This window comes from Notamacropus eugenii, chromosome 6, assembly GCF_028372415.1.
Source record: "Notamacropus eugenii isolate mMacEug1 chromosome 6, mMacEug1.pri_v2, whole genome shotgun sequence".
Classification (NCBI taxonomy): domain Eukaryota; kingdom Metazoa; phylum Chordata; class Mammalia; order Diprotodontia; family Macropodidae; genus Notamacropus; species Notamacropus eugenii.
Window position 1 is genome coordinate 48,822,768 of NC_092877.1, and position 17,872 is coordinate 48,840,639.

At 38.3% G+C, this 17,872-nt stretch overlaps 1 protein-coding gene across 4 annotated transcripts in view; it reads left to right on the forward strand.

The window, feature by feature from the left end:
- Positions 1 to 17,872, forward strand: part of MAEA (macrophage erythroblast attacher, E3 ubiquitin ligase) — a 128,256-nt gene that overhangs the window by 10,655 nt on the left and 99,729 nt on the right. For 3 of the 4 annotated variants that reach the window (XM_072619956.1, XM_072619954.1, XM_072619957.1), the window contains exon 2: positions 17,040 to 17,222. In XM_072619956.1, coding sequence (XP_072476057.1) covers positions 17,040 to 17,222 — 183 coding nt within the window. Of the gene's footprint in view, positions 1 to 15,438; positions 15,499 to 17,039; positions 17,223 to 17,872 lie in introns of those variants that run through there. The other variant, XM_072619958.1, reaches the window with a different exon arrangement.

The window sequence follows — 17,872 nt, forward strand, 5'->3', positions numbered from 1 at the left end:
GAAAAGGGGATGAAGACTTTTCATAGGGATTTCGAGTGAAGGGAGAGGAACAGATGTCCTCTGTTAGGAGTCAGTGTGAAAATAGTAAGGTTGAGTTTAACTTCTATTTGAAATCCCACTTTGCTAATTTCTTGTAGTATGAACTTGAACAGTTACTTGATATATTTGGGTCCATGTTTCTTCCTCTGTAAAATGCAGGGATTAGATGACCTCTAACCTTTCATCTCTAAACTGATAATTCTCTCAGCAAAGTAGAAAGTTAGAAAACGGATTAGGAAGTATGGCCTAAAGAAAAATACACCTCTCCTTGCTTATGCTGCCAGAAATAGGGTGTTGATTTTGCTGAACTATTTTTTTATTTAGTCCTTGTTGCAAGGGAAAGCTCATGGGGTAGACATATATTCAGAAATGATTGTAATATAACAAAAGGCATACATTAAAAGGGGAGAGGGGGTTATGTGGGCTTGAGAAAAGAAGAGAAATAAAAGTTTTGTCAGGTAGTAAGTAGTAAGGACCCTTTTGAAATCAGGTAACAGAAATTTGTAGTGGCTGAAGGAGGAATGCTGGTCTTCCTCCAAGTATGTTGTGCAGTTGGGGACTAAAGTGGTCAGTGGAGTTGGTTGTGTGATCCAGGGTTGGGGAGTAGCAGGAGAGAACTACTAAAAAACAAGAAAGGAAAGGAATCGAGAGAGAGAGAGAGAGAGAGAGAGAGAGAGAGCGCGAGCGCGCGTGCATGGTTAAAATAGAACTGATCAGTTAAAGAGTTAAGATTGTCAAGAGAAAAAAGTGAGTCCAGAGGGTGATGGCCCAGGGGGTGGAGAAGGATAGGCTTAGGTGGGATAAAGATTAAGGGTCAGAGAGCAAAGTTTTAGAGTTCAGCAATTCCCCTGTATTGCTTTATGTGTATATGTATATTTTCCCACCCTTCCCTTCCTACTTCCATAGAATTTGTCAGCTTCTTGAGGGTGGGAACTGCTGCCTTTTTTTTCTTTCTGCATCCCTATTTTCTTGTATCTGGTAAGCACATGATAAAAAAAAACTTACTCAATTTAGTATTGGCTGCAATATTTAACTAAGTATACTTTTTAGACTATTACCTGGAAAAAAAAAGTCTAATAAAAACTGAAATAGTTACCCATCCTCAACAAAAAACACTGGTAGCACAGCTGAAATGTAAAGCCCTTTATCTTATATATATCTGGAGAAACTTAAAAGACTTTAATTTGGATAACTCATTTCTCTTAGTATCTAAAATTCTGCGTACCAATGGGATATTGTAGGTAGTCCCAAAGTGCTTGACTGGCCTTCAAATTGACTTCATGCATGCGTCCACGCACACTAGCTAGCTATGTAACCCCAGGGAAGTCCATTCTGTGTGCCTCTGACACTTCTAGACCAAGGCTTCTTAACTTGGGGACTGTGAACCTGTTTTCATTTTTTAACACATAATTTGATAACTATTATATGACTATAATTTGACTTTTTGTAATCTGATGTATTTTATTTTATACAACTGAAGAATCACAAATGCTCCCTGTATAGGTGAAATGTAAAAGAATCACAGAGGTGCTGAACTGCTATTTTTAATGACCATCAGCATTTTATTTCTAATTTCATACTTAAGGAAAACTGCTTATTGACTATGACCTCATCTGAAATTCATGCAGATCTCATTTTAATAATCCAAAAACCACACGCATACTGTTTTTCATGATTTTCTTGTATCGCTCTCATTTCTCTTCCCAATTGTTGCTCTGTTTCTCTTACTGGATTTTCCAAATCCTTTCTGAGCTCTTCCATGCCTGAGACCAGTTGATATTTTTCTTGGAAGCTTTGGATGCAGGAGCTTTGATTTTTGTTGTCTTCTTTTTGCACATTCTGGTCTTCTGTGTCACCAAAGTAAGATTCTATATTCTGATACTTTGTTCGGTTTTTGCTCGTTTCCCCAGCCATTTACTTGACTTTTGAGCTCTTTGTCAAGGTAGATCTTTGTTTCCAACGGGGTTGAGGGGATGTACCGTCAGCTGCTCAACTCTGCCACAATCTGTGGGCCTAGAGGGCCAGAAACAGTCACTGTCTCTACCCCTGCTGCTGCTGTGGCTGCTGCAGGTTCCTCTGCTCCCTTTCCCTTCTGCCACCCTGGGGCTGGGACCAAATCACTCCACTCTCCCACATTGGTCCCACAGGCTTTTTCCACTGACCTTTCAATTTGTCTTCAGTATTCTGGGAGTCCTGAAGTCTAGAAACTGCCACAGGTGCGACGGATTCAGTCTCCCTGAGGCCTGCTCAGGTCCTGTCTGTGCTGGAGTGGCCCATGCTTGACTGTGCCTCTGTATGGTGCAACAGACACTTCCTGGCGACCTTCCAGGCTGTCTTGGGCTGGAGATTTGCTTCACTCCATCATTCTGTGGGTTCTGCAGCTCCAGAATTTGTTTAGAACCATTTTTTACAGGTATTTGGCTGGGCTTGGGGGCAGCATTCTAGAAAGTGCATGCTGTTACTCTGCCATCTTGGCTCCACCCCAAGACATACTGTTGTAGTTCCAAATCCAGGTACGTCTTTGGGTGTGCCTGTTTCTCTCTCCATTCCTCCCTTTTTTCATACTTTCATGGGTCTGGTGTCGTATATTTCTGGATTTCTCATTCCCCCAGTATGTTCATCCTTGTCACAAAACCTTCCTCTGAGCTAGTGTAACTGGCAAAGATTCTTAGTCTTATTCTTGTATAGAAAGCATGCTAATGAAAAGGTGCCTTCAGGCTTCCTGTCACTTATAGCACGTTCGGCCTAACCTCACTATTACTTTGCTTGAGACTTTAGGAAACCCTCAGTCAGCAGTCTACATGGTTAAGGAAATATTAAGCCTCTAAAGTAGTGAAGAATTCAGCCAAAAATATTTGCATTCTCAAGCTTTATTTGAGAAGGAAGAAATGGTTGGTAAAGTAGCCTACGTATGCTGAAGGGCAAAAGGCCTTTTGTATTGTCAGTCTACAAATCTTCAAGTGACTTATTGAACAAAATCTAATTTGAAGCTCAGACTGAAGACATCCAACATATGTGGTAGTCTTAATGCCTAGTCTCTGTTGTACTATCCTGTAATCAGGTAAGACTTATTTTTTTGAATCCTTAAGATATCTCTTTTTTTTTCCAAGATTCATTTGATATTACTCTGTCACATAAGACATAGGTGACCTCCAGAACCTATAGAATTTCTCAGAGGCACTAAAGATTTGGGGAGCATAAGGGAGCAAGACTCTTCAGGATTCTTGAATAATACTTAAATCCATTGGAATCTATAATTTCTCTTATTTGAAACAGTTGTGGAAGCAGCCCTTTTATTTGAAGCAGCCAGAATTCAGGAGTTGTCACTCAGATTCATCCTGTGGTGGAAAATTCCTTTGTGAGGGAGCTCTCTTCACTGCATTGAACAAAGCTGATCTTTGGAAACCAACGTGCTCTCTGACATGAAAAGGATCCCTTATGTTTTGTATTTTTAAAGCATTTTTCTTCTCATTTAATCCTGTCAGTTATTTCCTTTTTACCTATGAGGAAACTGAGTCCAAGGGAAGTTTGTGACTTTCACAAGGTTTCAAAGATGGAAAATGGTGGAGCCAAGATTAGAAGTTAGAATGTCTGGCTCTTAGTTGATTTTCCTTTTTATAGTGGCCCCCTATCTATATTTAAATTATGCAGTAATGGAACTAAAATTTAGTCTCTGTAATCTGGTTAGAAGAAGGTGATGATGGCAGGGATAAGCAAGCAAGTGACCTTGATTTTATGCACAATCTCACTTGTGCTTTTGTACTAATTAAGCCTTATGATACAATTTGGCTGGACTCTTGTTTAGCACCACTTGATAGGTCTCTTTTCTCCTTCCATTCATCCTGCACACTACTGCCAGACTAATCTTTCTGAAACAGTTTTATTTTGTCCCTGGAACTGACAGAATCCTGTATTTGTTGAGAATCCTACAAGCAATTTAGTCTAAACCATTCCTAAAATGTTTTGCAACATCTGTAAGGGACCTTCCAACTTCCTTGGAGACCTCCAGGGACAGGGAGATCATTTCGCAAATCTGCCCACTTCGTTTTTGAAAAGCTCTCATTGTTAAAGAGAGTTTCCTTATGTAGCAAAAATTGCCTTCCCAATAAATTTATCCTATTAGTCTTAGTTCTATGTTCCTGGACCAGATAGGACAAGATTAATGCCACAGTTACCATGATCAATAACTGGTTCTCCCTTGCCTACAGAATCAAGTTCAAATTCCTCATCAGTTTGATATTCAGGGTCGTATGCATTTTGTACCTCACCCACCCTGCTTCTGTATTTACCAGCACAACTGTAAGTCAGCTAGTTTTATCTCTTCACTGTCCTTGAACATATAAGTAACAATATAATTTGTATTTACCTAGTACTTCAGGGTTTATAAAGTACTTTCCACACAGCAGTTTTGATAAGGTTGATGATATAAGTATTATACCCATTTTACAAATGAGAAAACTTGAGGATGATCAGGGAAAGGAAGTCACTTGTTCATAAACAGAGCATATTAATAAAAGTTGATACATGAGCCCAAATCTTCTAACACTTAAAATTGGTGCTTTCTCTTTACTCTACTACACTCCTCTGTTCCCCACTCCATGCCCTCTTTTCCACCCATCTCTATCTTGTAAAACTCAGTTGAAGCACCATCTTTTTTCTGAGCTTTCCCTTACTATGGCAGCCCCATGATCTCCTTTTCTTGAACACTTGTGCTGCTTGGCCTTTTAAATTTTCAGTGTACAGCATATGAAAGTTAATATTTCTTGAATATGTATCTTTTTGCCAATTATATTTTAAGAATCTTAAGGTTATGGTTTGCATCTTAGTATTATCATAAAGCATCTTTGTATAATCATAAAGTGAAAATAGTTCTTGTCACATGGTATTGCTGGAAGGAAGGTGCTGGGGGAGGTGAATCACTGATAGAGGAAACATCTCTACTAGTTTAGATGGAGATTGATACAATGTAATTGATCTCAGATCAGAGCTTCTATGATTTTTTTGTGTGCCCTAGACCTCTTTGGAAGTGTCCAAAAGCCTAGAGACCCACTCTCAGAGTCAGGTACATTTAGATGCAGAATACATTTTACATAATGCTACAAAGGAAACAAGTTATCAAATTATTTTTGAAAACAAATTCCTGTAATATGTTAAGAACCCTTCTCCTGAAGGATTGCCTGGAGGTGCTGAGACACTGACTTCGCTGGTGCAACTTTTGGGAATAGGACTTGAACCCTGGGGTTGTGACTGAGGCCAGCTCTCTTTCCCTTTCTGTGCCACCATAGGATACTTCCTTAGTAAATACTGAATTAGACTCTCTCTTTCTCTGAAGAAAAAGACACAAAACAAAATAATCTTCTAAACGAGATGACTGGGAAGTCAGTAGTCTGCTAAAGAAAAACTGCAAAAGCATCCTCATTTCTTGGCAAATTACTAATCTGCTAATAAAAGGTTTGTAAAATGGTTTATAAAATGTAAGCTGTTCCAAGTATTTTAGATTCATAAGTATGAATACTGAAGGTCCTCTATGTGCCAACAATTGATTAGCTACTAGATATATTAGAATTGCATATGGCAAAATATTTTAAATACTGTAGAAGATGGACAATTCCCTAATTCAGCTTGTCTCTAATTATGTACATGTTAGTGAGGTATACTGCTGTGTTTATTATGAAATGGGAATGATGCCATCAGCTGGTCCTGGTGTGTATGGAAATATTATCCTAACAGTAAGATAGTGATCCCTGAATTTTTTTTCCCATCAGTTTACTGAGTCTTCTTTCTACAGATATTATTTAATTTATTTGAAAATTGGTAGGGCTCTGATTACAGATATTCCACTTTAACAATTTTCTATCCTATTTATGGGAGTGGGGAGCTTTCACCATATGTTTAGAGACGAAATAACTATTTAAAATCGATATGTTTACTGAAGAGTGACATGAACTTAATAACAGGAAAGGAATGCATCTATATAAATATATAAAGTCAGTTCAAACATATGCTGCCAAAATCTGGGGAAACAAAGTTGAAATGCTTTATCAGGAAACATTTTTAAGCACCCACTGTGTTCAAAGCACTGTGCTCAGTATTACCGTATCTGAAAGTGCTCTAGGGCTTATTCTTTTTTAAATAAGTTTTTATTGATATTTTCTATTTCTTACATCACCATAGCCTCCCAAGCATCCCACCCTCCCACTCCCTGCAGCCATTTCACATAGCAAACTATTTTTAGAGAGGAAAAAAAATCAGCACAACTGATCAATAGCATAAAAAGTCTGAAGGCATGTGGAATATGCAATACTTCTTTACCTCTCTCCCTCCCCCCCATCCACAAAGGGGAAAGTTGGGGGTATCCTTTCATTTCTTTATATTTGAGTCCTGCTTAACCTGTATTATTTTGTTACATTTACTTTGGATTTTTTTAATCGTGTCATTCTTTCCATTTACATTGTTAATAATTACTGTGTTTATTGTTTTCTTGACTCTGCTTACTTCACTCTGCATATAGATCTTTCCAGGCTTCTCTGTATTCATTACACACACAATTTCTTACGGGAAAGTAATATTCCATTACATTCATGTACTACAGTTTGTTTTACCACAATTTGTTTAACCATTCCCCAATGGATGACCGTCTACTTTGTTCTTTTTGTCACAAAAAATGTTACTATAAATATTTTGGAGTGTTTGAGGACTTTTTTTCTTTATTTTTAGTGTTCTACAATCACTACCATAAAACTTAGGGTTCTTTTCCCCCTACATACTCCTCACCACCCCCCTCCCTCCCCGAGACAGCATACAATTCTATATAGGAGGTACACATACATTCCTATTAAATACATTTTCACTATAGTCATGCTGTGTAGAAGAACTAAAATAAATGGGAGAAATCATATAACAAACCAAAATATTATACATGCACACACACACAAAAATGATCTGCTACATTCTGCGATTGAATTCCATAGTTCTTTCTCTGGATGTGGAAGGCATTTTGTCTTAGAAGACCATTGGGAATTTTTTTTTTTTATGTCCTTCCATTGCTATGAAGATCCAAGTCTACCAGAAAAAAAAACTCTCACACACTATGGTTGTTGCTGTGTGCAGAGTTTTCCTGGTTCTGCTCCTTTCGCTCAGCGTCAGATCATATAAGCCTTTCCAGGCCTCTCTGAAGTCTTCTTGTTCATCATTTCTTATAGCACAATAGTACTCCATTCATATATCATAATTTATTCAGCCATTCCCCAATTGATGGGCATTCCCTTGATTTCCAGTTTTTGGCCTCTACAAAGAGTGCTGCTATAAATATTTTTGTACATGTGGGACCCTTTCCCATTTTTATGACCTCTTGGAGATACTGAGGACTTTTTTCTTATCCATCTAGAACTTTTCAATAAAAGGAGTCCATTTACTTGAAGAATTGTTTCTATACTATGGCTCCATCAGTAAGCCTTAACATTCGTTTGGATTTATAATTCATTATCACAGAACCTGAGCTATAGGGAACTTCAGGGGCCATCTAGTCTAATACTCCTCATTTTAAAGATGAGGAAACTGAGATCAGAGAAAGCATGTTGCACTCAAGAGACAAAATTGACACCCAGAACTATTTTCATTTTAATTTTCATTAACAAGTATGGCATTATACTCCATAAACAAGAACATTCAGAAAATTAAGACATTCAAGTTGAAACAAAAAACCCAAGTGATTTTATGAATGATTGAAACATGAAACATTAATTGTTAATAGCATAAGTTCATGGACATGTTTCAATGAAATGTTATTCAAAAGAGAAACAGTATAATTTTGAACATGTTAATTTTTTTCTTATAGGATCCTTTTCATCTTCTTTGTTATGTATTCATAACAAGAATTAATTGCTGTTAAACTGTTGCCTTTATGTGTTGCAATCTTTTTTTGTTTCTGTGTACCTTCTATAGGTCTCATTTCTTTAAATTCTTCAAGTTCATTGTTTCTTATTCACTAATATTCCATCACATTCATATGCCACAGTTCTGTCATTCTACTTTGCTGAATATTGACTTTATTTCTAGTCTTCTACCATTACAAATTGAGCTGTTTGAATTGAGGACTGAACGTGGTTACACACACATGTGATCCTTGCTACTGGAAGGCTGAAGCCATTAGATCACTTGAGCTCAGGAGTTCTTGAGCTCAGGATGTGCATTATTAGTCCAGGACCAGTATGATGATCCTCTGGGAGGTTGGCCCACCAGGCTGCCTAAGAGGCACACTGCCATAGCCAGTTACAGTCAAGTAGCACACATTAAGCACCTGCTTTATGCTAGACACTGTGCCAGGTGCTAAAGATACAGAGAACGACAAAAACTGGTCTCTGCTATCAAGGAATTCACTGTCTTATGGGAGAGACAACACGCATGCACAAACAAGTTATATACAGGACAAATTCTCAGAGGAAAGGCTCCAGCATTAAGAAGGATTGGAAAAGGATTCTTGTAGAAGGTGGGACTTTAGCTGAGACTTGAAGGAAGCTAAGAAAGAGAAACAAGGAAGGAGAGTTTTCCAGGCATGAGTTGCAGCCCAGTGAAAATACTGAGTCTGCAGGTGGAATGTCTCGTGCAAAGAACAGAAAGAAGGCCAGTGTCACTGACTCACAGAATATGTGGAGGAGAATGAGAAGACGACTGGAAAGGTGGGAGGGGGCAGAGTTTTATGAAGAGTTTTAAAAGTCAAACAGGATTTTTTATTTGATCCTGGCAATGATAGGAAGTCACTGGAGTTTATTGAATGGGATGACATCATCATACCTCTACTTTAGATTATTGTTGTTTGTCCTTATGTTCTCCAGAGAGGACCATGGCATCATGAAGGTGATGTCATGAGTTGCAAGTGAATTGGATTTAAGTGAGGGAGGCTGTGCAAAGTCACCAGCCTCAGTTTTCCTCTGGAGCCATCTGGGTTCGGTGGCAGTCCAGTCCATCTCACATCCAGATCAGGACAACTGGAGATGGTCCTGGATGCAGGCCTTTTCAAGCTAAAGTCGTCAACAGGTCTCAGTTTGATTGAGGCAAGAAATGAAACAAAGAATGGCCTCTTTTACTTAGTCTAAACAAAAAAATTAATCTGGGAAGGCATGATTCTGCAAGTTTCTGGCTGTTTACATTTTCTCTGAGCCAATCAGGCCCAAATAATGACCGCTAAGTGGGGCTTGAACTGGGACTGTTGTTGGCCAGTCAGTGAGAGCCAGTGTGAATTGGGTTTAAGGCCTGGTCTTTAAGAAAGAAGTCTAGCTCTTAAGCCCCAAGATATTTTCCCTAGGTTTTAGCCATCAAAATTTACATTCCTTTGGGCAGAGAACCCATAGGTAAGGGTATGATACCCTAAGTGGACAAAAGGAGAGGAAGGAAAGGAAGGAAGAAGGAAAGGGTGGGAGGAAGGAAGGAAGCTGCCTTGTCAGTGAGGCACCCCATGCTACTCACAGGTTGTGGTTTGTCCTTCATTCTCCTCCTTTCAGGAATTTACCATTGAAAGAAAGGTAGAGAAAGCTTCATGCTCAGATCTAGAACATCAGTGAGAGTATAAGTGTGGAGGAAAGGAAATTTCTTGGTAGTTCTTTAGCCAAATATTAGTATCTCTGGAAGTTTTCAAACTTTTGAATTAGAGAATTGCAATCAAACTTTTAGGTGCTGCCTTAACAAAGATGCTTCAGAAGAATAGGTAGGGAAAACACTACTTGACTGCTAGTGGAGTTCTCAATGACCATGATCTTTTAAGAAAGTAATATGGGAATACATAGGCCATTACAGAGGTATCCTTGGCCCCAGTCAGTGTCATTGAGAGAAAGGGAAAGAACTATTTGTACAAGATGTTTTAGCAGCATTACTTGTAATAGCAAATGTTGGAAACAGCTCAGATTTCTAGTCATTTGGGGAATGGTTGAATAAATTATAGTGGATTAATATAATGGAATATTATTATTCCTTAATAAAATACAAATATGAATACAAAAAATATAGAAAGATGTGAAATAATGCACAGTGTATGTGTGGGGAGAGTAGAACCAGAAGAATAACATATACAGAATACAACTTATATAAGTAACATTAATAGTAGCAACATCGAGAAATTACACAGAAAGAGGAAGAGAGATGATATGTAAACAAATAAGAAAGTTTGATGTTAATTTAACATTTAACTGTTTCTTGTTAAATACTGTAAAAGCCAGAAATTCAATTTTATTGTAGGGTTTTTTTGCCTTCTTTTATTGTTTGTATATTTGAAGGTATGTATGTGAGGGAAGTGTTGAGAAGAGGGGCCTTGGGCATTAGAGGTGGCACCTTGCCAGAGGGGGTGAATGGAAGTGGTGTCTATGGGGCGTGATATAATTTGACCCTAAAAATAGACTATGGGAAGAACAGTATAAAATAAGACTTTGAAAGAGGGATTAATAAAATTGCGGAAGACTTTGAATGTAAGGAGAAGGAGGTTGTAAATGTTTGCTTAAACAGTAAGGAGTTATTGTGAGCCTTACTTTGGCAACACTGTGAAGGATGAATTGGGGAGGAGAGGATAGAGTTGGAAGTATCTTTTGGGCTATTCACAGCGGTCTAGGTAAAGCGGAGTCCCAGCTAGGTTGGTGGCAATGGAAGTATCCTGACTGGATTGAGATGGAGGAGATACTTTGAAGATAAAATTGACAAGATGTAATCATTGAATGTAAGGTCTAGGAAAGCTGGCTCCATGATAGATTCTGTTGATTACAGTATCCTCCCAATCTGTCAAAAAGCATCTATTAATCCCAGAGCTTTCATTATGAGACATAAGGCATACATACATGTTTTCAGCAGCACTTTTTGTTGTAGTACAGAACTGGAAACAAAGGTGCCTGTTGACTAGGGAGTGGCTGAACGAACTATGAATCTCCTTCATTAAGGAAGGAGGAACCAACCTTCCCAAGACAGAATTGGAGCAGGTCAGAAGTGCCAGACTCATCTGCAGGGAGATTAGTAGCTCTTGCACTTCCAGCCGAGGCAGAATGGGGAGATTCTATCTTACAAGAAGGAAGAAAGAAGAGGAGGGAGGGAGGGAGTTCAGAGAGAGAAGAAGAAGAGAAGGAAGGGAAAGAGTCTCTGCCTCTTCCACAGGTTGCTCCCAGTTTTGCCATTTGGAACTACGTTGAACAAATCAGATTCCTCTCACACATGACAGACCTTCAGATATTTGAAGACAGCAGATTTTACCCTACCCACCACCACTGAGTCTTCTCTTTGGACTAAATATCTCTATTTCCTTCACCCTCTTACAAGAGTCCTCTTCTTTCCAGGCCCTTTATTATCATTAGGCCACCTATTCACATCCCCACAAACACTTCGATGATGTCAGTAAGTGTAGAAACAACTTATTGGCGGATAGCTTTATGTCAGCATTTTACTCCAAAGTTAAATGTTTTGATGTTGTTTTTTTTAAATCAATAAACAATACCAAAAGAAGAATGTCATATTCTCTTATTTCTAACCATTCATGTCACTGAATGTAGTCTGAAGGTAGTCTGCTCCAGGAGGCTACTTGTGAAGAATCATGCCATGTTTGCTGTAAGAGAGATCTCTTCATCTAAGATGGGTCAGAAGTTCATGATGTCTTCTTGAAAAGCCTCTTTTGGCAATAATATCACCTGTCATTTGAGTGAATCTTCCCTTCATATATCCTGAAAATCACTGAGCTTTTCAAATGATCATTTCTTCTATATGTATTTGAACTGTACCTCTTTTCGACTTTTTCTTAAGTGCCATTTCTACTTCTTCATAAAACAAATTTGGTCTAAGGTAGTCCAGATGTGGTAGTTACTTTGTCTTCAGTGGTTAAAAAAGCAAAAAAAAACTTCATTTTATCTGTTTGTATTTTTCCCTACATTTTCATGTACAAATGCTCTTGGGGATAACGTGGCTTAAATAGGTCTCAGCACCTACCTTTTTCTACTGTACTATATTTTGCTGACCTTTGATACTCATAATCTTCCATTATGCTCCTCTTAAAGATTTTGTGAATGAATTTGTATTCTGTCTCATGATTGTCCTTGGCTACCAAGTCTTCTCCTCTTGGCAAGGATAGAAGTGTTTGTGAGCTCTTCTGTTTATCTTGTTCTGGTGGTGTAGTGACTACTTTGTTAGTTAAATTTCTATAGGAAATAGTGATTATTAGAATCAATACTTGTTATTCCCATTTTTTGGCTTGTTGAAGAAGTATACAGCTGTCTTGTCTTTATCCCTTTTTTCTAATTTCTGACCTAATTAAGGGCAGGTTATTCTGGCCTTTGCTCTAATTATTCAATCATTTGACCAAACTTTAATTCAGAAATAACTTCCACATTGGTAATCAGCCCTTTCCTGTGTAACAGTGTTTCTTTTTTTTTTATATCATTTAGTAATTGCAAGTTCAATTCTTTCGCATTTTCCTCTTAAAGTATTCATTATATATGATGTGATGCTTCTTAGTAGTCAATAAGCATTTTGACCTTTTTAATTTCTTACTCCCAAATCACCTTTTCAGCATCTTTTACCATTCTCGCTTGTATGACTCAGTGCCTCTAGATTGGAGTTACTATATATTAGTGTATATATTTATTGAAAAAATCTTTTTGTAATCTTCATGGAGTTTCTATACTTCATCCTTTTCAACAGATGTTTGTTCATCAGCTGCTATTATTGTCTTCATAGTATTTTGTTTTTAACTAATGCTTGTAAGCACTGTTAGTTGAGGTGACCAAGTGTCTCATGAAATGTTTTTATTGTACGTTATCTCAAGGTGAGACTCAGCTTATTGGCTGAGAACTTGTGAGCTATCCTTTCATTTGGCTGCAACTTCTTTTTTGTCTTCTGGTGATTCTGAACCTTGGCTCTCACTATTCTAACCCTCCCTCTTCTTCCCATCCCATTTCGAATATATTCACCCCTCCCACTGGGCTTTCCAGAAAGCTTTGTGCTGTCCAGCTTGGAGCACTTCTGAGATCTGTCTTTCCTCTGGTAGCACAGTATCCTTGCCCCCCTTTTTTAATACCATTTGTGCTTTCTTTTATATTTTCCAGCTTGCTGCTTTTGTAGAGGTGTCCAAATATTCCTCACTCCCTGTTAGACATTCAGACTTTCACTTTGTAGTAATCTCTTTTCCTTTGAAGTTCATTCAATTCATATTAATCACCTAGTCAGAAATCTGATAGTTGTTATCTACTGAACTCTAAGAAACTCTTTCTTTTCTCAACAAGTTCAGTGCCTGACTTACAGTTTTTCCTCCCCAACTCCTGTCCTCACACTAGCACAGTTCAACCTGCATATTGATACTACCTCAAACGCCTAACTTTCCATTTCCTTATTTCCCATGACCTCCTCTACCTCAGCTACCCACAGAGATGGTTTTGCCTGTGATCTGACCCATCATCCACAAGTGTCCCACTCCCGTGTTTATAAACCCCAGAATTCCTTTATATGACCATAATCTTTGAAAGCTAAATCTTGCCCATGGTCTTATGACCGCCAGTCCTGTTGCTTATCCTCTTTGTCACCTTAGTCCCTCCACTTTTCATTTCTTCCATAGACCATTATGTCTTCACAAGCTATGCTCTCTTTTCCTTGTCTCAAACCCTTGGTGAACCAGTCCAACTCTGTATTATCCTCTGTTCATTCATTCTTTGCCCCCTTGGCCTATCACCGATCATGCCTTGTCAGTCCTCAGCTTTGGATTACTCTCACCGTCTGCTGCTGGATGAAGTTGGAGAAAATTGTGAAATTGTGCTGACTGATCTACATTACATATTCTCAAGTGGACCTGCATTGCAGCAAGGCAATCATTATACCTCCCTAATCAGTTGATTTTCCCAATCATGACAGTGGCCTTTCCAAATCTTTTCATCTATCCTCACACCTCCTCTGGTTTCTCCTTCCCCTTGGATTCAATGGTCATTTCTATGTTGATGTTTCTCAGTTCTGTTTATCAAACCTTAATCATCTCCAGTTGCTTGTTGGACATCTTGAATTGGATGTATTGTAGATATCTTAAATTCAACACATCCAAAACTAAATTCATTATTTTTCTTTCTCCACTCCCAAATCCTATTTTTGCCAAAGGTACCAGTATTCATTCCCATTCACATAGGCCCACAATCTACTTATCATTGCTTCCTCACTCTTACTTACTCTTATATCCAGTCCGTGATTAAGTCCTTACTTCTGTCTTCACATCTGTCGTATATCCACTTCTCTCCTCTAACACAGCCACCATGCAGATACAGGCACCCATTACCTTGATTCTGGACTATTGCAGTAGCCTCCTGCTTGGTCTCCCTGTCCCAAGTCTCTCCACTCCAGTCCATCCTTCACTCATCTGCCACAGTGATCTTCCTAACCCATGAATCTGACCATGTCATCTCCCTTCTCAGCGAACTTCAAATGTGAAATTCTCTGGTGTTTAAAACTCTTTACAATCTACCCCTTCCTACCTTTCCCGTCGTCTTATACTCTTCTCTCCTCTTTGTACTCTCTCCGAACCAGTGACACTGATCCTCTTGCTGTTCTTTGCACAAGATATTCTCTCTCTACACTTTGTGCATTTTCACCACCTGTTCCTCATTGTGTTTTGTGAGAACGTACTTTGGAACAAGTATCCCACCCCACCTCCAAATGTAATCATTGGCATTTGCCCCCAAAGAGCTATGGAAAACAACTTAGTGGTGATTATGATTGATCATACTTGTCATTTTAGACTTCTTTTTTATAGGCTGCTAACAGAAAGTTGGGTGTCCTTTTAGTTGCTTGATAGCACCATTGCCTATTATGATGGCCTCTGCCACTCCACTACCATCCCCCCAAAAGCTGAAGGTGGCAGTACAGACTTGAGGTGATTTGTACTAGTGTCTTTATACTAGTGCCAAGTACAGCCCTCGGCACATAGTAGGCCCTTAATGCTTGTGTGATGAGCTGTCTCTCAGAATTATGAATCAGCTGATTGTCACCCACTCAGCAGATGATGAATGTCTCTCCAGACTTTGAGGTCATCATTGGGCAGCAGATATGACTCATGAACCCAAATGCCTCACCTGGTGTAACCTGCCAGAGCTCATACACAATTGGCATTACTTCTGAGAATCCAGGGCTCTATCTTCTGGGCTAAGATGAGCCACTAGAGCAGCACTTTTATAGAGGATGTAAGATAAAACTGTCATTGCTGTGACGTGGGGATGGGATAGGTCTGGGCTGGGATGTTCCTTGGTGGCAGAAGGAAAGTAGTGAAAGAGCCACATATCTGGGTCAGTTGTAGGCTTTTTTCTTTCATTTGTTAAACTACTTAGAACTTAAGGCAAAAATGTAGGTGTTATTATCTGAACCTCACATTTACTCTTCTATTCTCTTGGTGTTGGAGCAAGAGGAAACTGCCCTTCTGTAGACCTGGAACCATCAGCAGTCAGGGTTTAAGATTGAAGAAAGGTAAAGGCTTGTGGCTGGGCTTGGGAGCTGTTGTATGAGTTCTTACCCACCCATATTTAAGTGTAGCAGTAAAGTTATAATCCTAAAGTAAATGTTCCTTGATTCTTTTATTAACTGTACTCTTAATCCATTAACCCAGGAAATTAGAAAGATAATTGTATTTTTTACTTTGAAAAAAATGAGATATTTTGTATCTGATTCTCAGGTAGGTTTTGGAGGGACTGAAGTTGACATTATACATCTGTGTGTACACAAATATGATAGATAATAGAGTATGGAAGGGAGATATAATAGTATAGTGTATTAGGAGAGACAGAATTCCCACAGAATCCTCTATGAAAGCTGAGGGAGAAAGAGAATACTTTCATGTGAATGTGTTAAAGAAATTTTAATCTTGGAGGATGTAACACCTGAGTTGAGCCCTGAAGGAATAATAGAATTTTTAACAGAAATGAAGAAGGGAGAAAATATGTTACAGAAAATTGGGACACTAATGCACTAATAGTGGAGCTGTGAACTAATCCAACTGTTCTGAAGAACAATTTGGAACTATGCCCAAAGGTCAGTCAAACTATGCACATACTCTTTGATACAGCAATACTCCTACTGGGTCTGTATCCTAGACAGATCATATAAAAGGGAAAGGGACCTAAAATATTTCTAGCAGCTTCTTTTGTGGTGGCAAAATTTTGGAAATTGAGGAGATGCCTATCAATTGGGGAATGGCTGAACAAGTTGTGGTATATGAATGTAATGGAATACTGTTATGCTATAAGAAATGATAAACAGGTAGATTTCAGAAAAACCTGGAAAGGCATGTATGAAGTGAACATTGTACACAGTTTCAGCAGCGTTGTGTGCTGATCAACTATGAATGACTTAGCTCTTCTTAGCCGCACAATGATCCAAGACAGTTACAGAGGACTCAGGATGGAAAATGCTGTCCACATTCAGATAAAAAACTGATGGACTCTGAAGGAAAATAAAAGCATACTATTTTCACTTTATTTTTTTCTTTTGGTCTGTTTCTTCTTTCATAATTGTGACTAATGGAAATATATTTAACATAATTGCACGTATGTAACCTATATCAAATTGCCAACCATTTTAGGAAGAAGGGATAAGGGAGGCAGGAAGGGAGAAACATTTGACACTGAACATCTTGTAAAAGATGAATGCTAAAAATTGTCTTTACGTGTAATTAAAAAATATAAAATACTGCCATCGAGAGCAAAAGGTAAAAAAGAAAAGAAAAAAAGAAAGAAAATATATTCTAGGTATGGGACATGATCTATGTTAGAAAGGAGGAGAGAGTGAGTGGATTGAGATAGAATACCTCAAGGATTCCTGTAAATGCACATTTTGAACAATATGCCTTTTAAGATACCTTCCAACAATTGGACTCTGTGTTGTTTTTTGCCATAAAAAAAAACCAAAAACTTGGTCATGGTGGAGATTTATCTAGTCTAGATGTCTGGTTTCATAGAATTTATTTCAGTCACAGTCACTTATGATGCACTGTTGTCTGTAACTTTTTTCAGGTACCCTATGAAACACTGAACAAGCGATTTCGAGCTGCACAGAAAAACATTGACCGAGAGACCAGCCACGTCACAATGGTAGTTGCAGAATTAGAAAAAACATTGAGCAGTTGTCCTGCTGTTGATTCAGTTGTTAGTCTCCTTGACGGAGTAGTTGAAAAGTTAAGTGTCCTCAAGAGAAAGGTAAGTACTGTTTCAATATTTTTGTGGAATATTTTCACATGACATACTATATTAGGCTAAATTTATGCAACTTTCCTTTCCCCCCACAAAAATAAAATTTGCTGAATCCTTAATATAAGTTTTCCTTGAAAGTTTTCTTCAAATTTGCATAGCAAAACTGAAGGAAAAAAAACAACATTGTTTATATGCTGTGCTCTGCTTTTATGTAAGCTGTAATTGGGTCGAGGGGAGGGGTCTCTGTATCCTAGAAGAACATTGCAATTTTTTGTGGATTTGTTTGCAGGATGAAATGATGGACAAGTGGCACCTTCTGTTATGTAGTCTTGAATCTAATTTATCTACTCTTACAGTAAAAAACAAAACTCAATTCCAAAGAATTACTAAAGATGTACATGCATTTTTAAAGGCATATATCAGCCTGCTGAAATGTCATGACTGATTTATCCATACACGTACACGTAGTAGACAGGTCAGGGCTGCATCCATTAGGATAGAAGAGCCAGATGGATTTCAGCATGTTTTATAGTTTTAAATTATTGCTTTAAGAGAATAATTTTTGTTGTTTTCTATTTGTCCAGGATGTATGGTAGCTTTAGAAGATACCAAATATGGCCTGAAGGGCTTTCAGGTTCTCAAAGCCAGGACTTGAA